The 7,002-nt window shown below is 29.7% G+C and overlaps 1 protein-coding gene across 3 annotated transcripts; it reads left to right on the forward strand.

The window, feature by feature from the left end:
* Window positions 1–1,383: 1,383 nt before the first annotated feature.
* LOC137819121 (uncharacterized) lies at window positions 1,384–5,554 on the forward strand. Of its 3 annotated transcripts, XM_068622876.2 has the most exons (7): window positions 1,384–2,048; window positions 2,731–2,835; window positions 2,961–3,098; window positions 3,208–3,268; window positions 4,332–4,456; window positions 4,856–4,935; window positions 5,258–5,554. In XM_068622876.2, the coding sequence occupies exons 1-6, from the start codon at window positions 1,551–1,553 to the stop codon at window positions 4,913–4,915; spliced, it is 987 nt and encodes a 328-aa protein (XP_068478977.1). In that variant the 5' UTR covers window positions 1,384–1,550; the 3' UTR covers window positions 4,916–4,935; window positions 5,258–5,554. The 3 variants fall into 3 exon arrangements, 2 of the variants coding, with proteins under 2 accessions (XP_068478977.1, XP_068478975.1); XM_068622874.2 differs by lacking the exon at window positions 5,258–5,554 and having other exon boundaries at window positions 4,856–5,107; XR_016516435.1 differs by lacking the exons at window positions 4,856–4,935; window positions 5,258–5,554 and having other exon boundaries at window positions 2,731–2,831; window positions 4,332–4,370.
* The last annotated feature ends 1,448 nt before the right edge of the window (window positions 5,555–7,002 follow it).

The following is a 7,002-nucleotide window of genomic DNA, read 5'->3' on the forward strand; positions in this document are numbered from 1 at the left end:
TTATATGACATGAACTTGATGGGATAGTCATCAATCACGTTAGGGTGGAATAACTTCTTCGGGAGAAAAACCATGAAGAAATGAATATATTTGAGGTCAATGGTGTGCGACAACTTGGAAGGCCTGACAACGAACATGAATAAGAACACGAAGACATCCATTGCCATAAGAACATGTTGCAAGCGATCATCCTTAACCCGAAATCCCCAATGATTCGACGATCATAACACAAATTTGAAAAGGGGGGGTGGGGATTCAAAATATACAAGAAAGTATGTCAAGCATGAGGTTGGATATCTACACTATCAACACAGCTTTGGGCTGAATCGAAGATAGACTTTATCAGCTTGAAGACAATGAAGAACATTGATCGTATGTTTATTGTGTTATTATTATTTTTTTATGTTGAACTTATTTTGATTCTCAGTTAAATTTAATGTGTTATTGGACATTATTTATGTTTGTAATTTTTTTTTAAATTCCCATGACACAACATCAGGTATCTCCATTTAGAATTCTAATGTAATGACTTCATCTATTGTATTATTGTAATCACCAACTATTTCATGTTCATCCGATGTCTATTAATGATAAGCGAAAATTGTTATTTTATTTTCTTTGTTTTATTGTATACAAATTGAAATAAAAAATTATACATAAAAAATAAAATACAATTTTTTTCGTGTTGTTAGTTAATATTTCATAATATTTACAAAAATATGTGAATTTTATTGTGCCAATATATTTAAATTGTACATTATTTTTAAAATATATAAAATATATAAACTATTCAAACTATTAATAATATTCATTATTTTATTACTATTATAATTATTAATATAATTATATACATACAATATATAATATATAAAATTAAATATTAGATAAATTTATTTAATAATTTTAAAAATATTTAATTATACTATTAATAACAACATAAAATTATAAATAATAATGAAAATAATAAAATAAAATTATAATATCCACAAAACATATATATGCAATACAAATAAAATAACAAATATATATAATAATAATAATAATAATAATAATAAATATTATTTTAATAATTTTTATATATTTAATAAATTTATTTCAATTTAACACAAAATTATTTTTTATCATATTTTTTAAATTTTTATTAAAAAATACAAATAATTATAGATGTTTTACATTAAAAAAATTTAATTAAGTTGAATTAAAAAAAATATATTATAATTCATTATTCAAATATTTTTTAATAATTAAAATAAATTACAAATTACACTTTTAAAATAATTTATAAATTTTCTCAAACTTATCATATTACTCACAAATTTTAAAAAAATTATTCTAATAAATTGACTCTATCATAATTCAATATAAACAACTTTACATATTCTCTCTCAACTAGACTAATTTTCTTCCTTCCCTTCTCACAAATTTTCTTCAATCCAAACACATTAAGGAACACTAAGCGAACACAAGGGACAGCCAACCAGTAGCACCGGTGGCAAGGTGTGACGATAGCAGGCGCAGTTTAGTCTTTTAAGCGCTCCGTAGAGGTGCATATGGGAAAGTACGGGGCTGCAGAAAGAAATCGCCCCAATGCAAAACGCATGGCTACTCCTCGCCCGCACGATGGTGGTGGAACTGAATCGAAAGAGCAAGCAAAAATCACAGAACAATCCGAAATGGCGAAGCGAGGAACCTCTGATTCCGAATCCGAGGATGCTTCAATTTCAGGGTCAGAGTCCGAGGAGGCACAAACGATGGACAATGGGAAAAAGGGTGTGACTGAGTACGAGAAACAGAGGCTGTCGAGAATGGCGGAGAACAGAGCCAGGTTGGAGGCTCTGGGCTTGCCCCAAATGGCTCTCTCCTTGAAAAGTTCGCATCTTCACATCGCTAAGAAGGGAAAAGAGAAGAAGGCTGAAGAAGACGATGATGAAGAGTATGTACCCGAAAATGAGGGAGGACCCGATTCAAGTTCTTCAAGTGAACATGAGGAGGACCGTAAAGATGAAGACTTTGCCACTAAAAAATCTTCTGGGTCGCGGAAAAGGAAGGTGGGTCTTGTTTTTTTATAAATGCTGTTTTTCAGATATTATTTTGTGAAGGTATTTTGCAGTGTGGTTGTAAAAGTGAATGTGTTTTTTGGATGTATCAATTTTCTGATAAGTCTAACCATTAAAGCAATTTGACATGTTGCGAATAAGTTGTGTAACCATTGGTGCAACTACACAAGTTGGCCCTTGGCACTATGAGAATGAATTGTTTGATGATTACAATGGGAGTGCTAGTAATACATGGCTCTAACACATTCTCTACTATTGATTAATAGGTATTTGAAACTGCCAAATAATTAGAAGAGCTCATTAAATTATAAATGGGACCTAGAGAATTTAGTGATTTCTAATAATTTTGGTCATTAACAAAAATCAAAGAGTGTATTGCTTGCTTTTCTATAATTAATGTTAAAAAACATCTTAGAGTGTTTTGATTGTCATGAAATTGGGTTATTGGGATAGTTTTTTCCTTGTTTATTCCTTTGCAAAATTGAGCTACTTTTGTTGGTAAAATGGTTTTATATTTTGATGTAGTCATTGTGTGGTTTGATATGAATAGTAAGATTTTTGTCATTGTGGGTTTCAGTTGTTAATGACTTATTGTGCATAGTCCCTTTTCATCTGATTTGATAATTATTTTGACATTTACAATCTCAATCCTTTTGCGTAATACCAACTTCAGGTGAAGAACAAAGGTCTGAAAAAGAAAGCTGAGGTCTCTGGTAAGATGGATGCCAGTAATTCAAAGTACATTGATTATTATGACGATGATGAAGCTTTGAGGCAGGTAGTTTTGACGTTTATATTGTGTTGGTTTTGTTTGATTTACATCCTGATCATTTTGCCATGATGCTGAGTAGCATAATGCTATGAATAGAAGCATCTTAACTGTATGATGTGTGTCAATAATAGGCAATTGCTCTTTCCTTGCAAAACTCTGCCGAAGGTTCATATTTACCTGACCAGAATGTATTAAACATTAACAAGATTGAGGAAAAGGGAAACAATCAAACTCAAGAAGATAAGGGAAGAAAGAAGAACAAAAAATCAGTTAGTATTGAATTTGCTATTCAAATTATCGTTTTCCTTCCCTATAATTATTTTGTTTGTATTAAATTTTCTTTTCATTTTTGCTATTTAATTGTTTCAACATCATCAGTTTGCAAGTCGGCTGCAGCTCACGGAGGATGAGCTCATTGTACACTTCTTCCAACTTGATGGTAATTTGATAATATCTGCAAGCTGCTACTTTTTGTATGTTAATGACCAGGAATAATGGCTAGATATCAGTTGGGAAAATCATACTTATAAGTTATATATGAGATCGATCTATTATTCATCAAAGAGGAACTGTGTGTTTTATATCATGTCCATACAAAAATTGCACTTGTTGAGGTGATTGGAGTTACATGTAAGCCAACCATTTTGATAATTTTAATTAAATGGGGAACAATGATTTATTATTGTTGGAGATCACACATCGACTAACAATATATTCAAATTCTAGTATGCTAATCTCATTTTATTAACCGGTTTTGTAAGGTTGAATTAGATGTAAAATTTACTTTCTAAGATGATATCAAAGTTTATCTTAACTAGGTTTGTTAAATTTTATCATACCACCCATTATCGAGTTGTAATCAGATTATCCACAAATATCTATTCTTACGCTCAAGATGTTCACTCCTTGGCTAGATAGTGTGTTGAAAATGTCATATCAACTAGAGATTTAATCAAATTACAGTATATAAGTGAGTGTAAATTTCATTTTCTTAGTTAGTTTTATAAAATTGAATTAAGCTTGAAGTCTATTTTCCAAGAATCACTTTCAACTTTTTGGGCATTTAGAAAAAATAACTAACTTTTACAATGTTCACGTGATGTGCCGAGAAGCCACGTTCTTGCTCAAATAATGCTGTAGTTGATTGTTGTTTTATAAGCTATCGGTATGACTCCCTTTGTGTGCACTATTGATTTGAGTTTATGGAACTATTATTTCAATGTATAACTTCTTGCGTGTGTGGTGTTTGAAGTATGAAAGATTTATCATCAGTATAGTAGGCTTAAAATTCTGTTTTACTGGTAGTGAGGTAAATTTGATCCAATATACTTTCCCTTTTCGTTTTAAGTTAAACACAATACAAATAATTTTAATTATTTATTTAAGGGTTTTTGTGAATTTGGTTAATGTACAAGTGAACAAAGAAGCTTTTTCGCTATCTTTTTCTTTGCTTCTTTTAATTCATGCACAGGCTTATTGACAAGGGAAGTTGTGGCATGCAGAAGCTGGAAAAGGAACTATAAATGTAAGGGATTTACAAAGGGCAGCTACAGCTCATGATTTTTTATGGGAGGACAAAGAGCTAGTTGATATGATCCGCTGCTTCGATAGTGATGGAGATGGAAAGGTAAGGAACACAAAATCTTTCGCTGATTTTGTTATGTTATTTTGGCTGGAGGTCACGAACATTGAATAACCACAAGGCTTTAAAACTTTCAATCTGAATTTTGATGGGTAATCGCCAAATCTTTTTGAAGACTATAGCATAGATATGCACTATATGTAATTTATTCTTTTGATTCTTACACTTATCCAAATATGAATATGTTATTCTGACTGCAAGTTGTAGTTAATCTCTTTCACTTATATTTTCTTATAACATCCTAGTCCGTAAACATAGATCATCTTTCTTACATCTTAATAATACGAAAATTTTGGTGACTTTAATCCTTCGTGGAAGAGATTATCTATAATTTTTTTGTGCACTATATTTGAATTATATACTAAAACATAGTTTCTGTTGCAGCTAAGTCTCGATGATTTCCGGAAGATTACTATTCGTTGCAACATGATTAAAGAGTCTTGAAAATCTTGATAGAATCAAAGGTTAGAAGTAGAGATTTAGAGGGGGACTAGATGTACAGCCATTGAGTCTTTGTGCTCTCTTTGGTACCCCTTTGAGGGGGCAATTACTATCACTATAAGGACTGTCAAATATATGTATGCAGTATTCCTTCTTGTATCCCATTATCACTAATATATAATTTCTGTTGTACTATGTTGAATTCCCCCTTTTGTATCCTTTAAAACTTTCTTAAGATAAGTCTTCATTTTTAGAGTAAAAATCTACTTCAGCAATCTCTAATTTGATGTCTTTTCAATATCCAAAGCGTTTTTTTAATAACTATTTTGTTTTGGTGTCATGTAGCCTTAGATATTTTGGTCTAAGTGTGAAAGCCTGATGGTGAATAAAAGGGAAGCTGTTTGGAACCAGAAAGATTCATGTTGATGAGTGGTGAGAATATTTTGCATTAGGGTATCTACTTTAGTATCTTACATTTTGGCATAAGTCCTTGTTGCTTCTACCATTTTCTTTTCATTTTTTCATTTCAATTTGTCTGGAAAATGTGTACCCAACTATGCAATATACTTTCATCTGTGCATATTATTTTCATTTGGATAAGTTAGAATCACCCGAAACAAAATGTAAAAATCTGTTTGGGTAGACTTGTTAGTAATACTTTTAGGAAAATAAATGAATTCAGATATTTTTTTACAAATTAAGACTAACTTATAAAAGTTAAAGTTACGACTTTCGAGAAACTACTAAGAATTAAGAAATCATATTTTAAAATTTGTTTTTCATAAAGTAAGAGTATTTATAATACAAAGGTTATAAAAAATTCTTAAGAAATTTTATTTTATTTAAAGTGAATTTTATCCTATTATATTACTTTAATCATGTTCCGAAAAAAACTTTCTTATAAGAACATGCTATTAACATCTCTATGCGAATAAACACACTTAACAACAGCTAGGAATTATAAAAAGTGGTGATTCTGAAACAAATTATTATCTTTTCCTTAGTTCTTTGGAAAAGTAAAATGTTTTGCTGTCATCTAGATCAGTTTTTTTCAATCTCAGCAGATTCATTCCTCGGAGACACGTACCAAATCGCATGTATACTTGATACAAGGGATGGCAAATCAGCTAGCTTGGCTCCGTTTTGTTTTGACCTTCCTCTCACTGAAATGTATTAAGTAACGTGTTCTGTTAAATGGTAGATGACTAGATCAGGCTAACGTGTCACTTTATAATTATTTATTTATTTATTTGGTTGTAGTCTTTGATAAATAAATATGCAAGAAAAAACAATAAATTGAATTCAATTTTAATATTTTGATGTAAGATGGTTTAATGTCTAACAAAATAAAATAAATATTAACAATACCTCTATAAATCAAATGATGTATAAAGAAATTAATGTAAATAAAGTTTTATATAAAACATTGTCCATAACTAATTTTAATTCCAAAAGCTTGAAATTTATCTTTAAAAATTTTAAAAATAAAAATGGGCGAGCTAGGTTAGCCCTGTCTTTGACCTATTAAATTGACGGATTATGAGGACTGAACCAATACAGATTAGCCAAATTTAAAAGGTTGATTTGTTACGAACTGATTTGCTGGATCCGATCTACTTTATCATCCCTACTTGATACTCTTAGAAATAAAACTCTCTCTATATATTATAGAAAGAATTATAAGCAAGCTTGTTAGTTTATATCACAAACTATTCTCTCTAAAGATTAATAATATCAACAAAAATAAGAAAACTTCAAAAATAAATTATTATATCGAGAGAAAGGATACATACATATAAGATACACATATCCTCACCTTTTTACATAATAAAAAAAATGATAAAAAATAGTTAAGGAAGAAGAAGAAAAATAACATATAAAGAACAAAAAAAGCACGGGTTCAATCAGAAATCATCAAATATTTATCCTTGCGTTCAACTGAGCTATCAACAACTAAACATGACCACTTCCTCACTCAAATTTAACAATTAAATTTTAAAAAATATTTTAATTATTTAATAAAAACCTATAATAACTAAATTAAATTTACCCGAATGAAACTAAGTTTGAAGTTATCAAATATAATACAG

Source organism: Phaseolus vulgaris, chromosome 10, assembly GCF_051622355.1.
Source record: "Phaseolus vulgaris cultivar YP4 chromosome 10, ASM5162235v1, whole genome shotgun sequence".
In the NCBI taxonomy this organism is placed as follows: domain Eukaryota; kingdom Viridiplantae; phylum Streptophyta; class Magnoliopsida; order Fabales; family Fabaceae; genus Phaseolus; species Phaseolus vulgaris.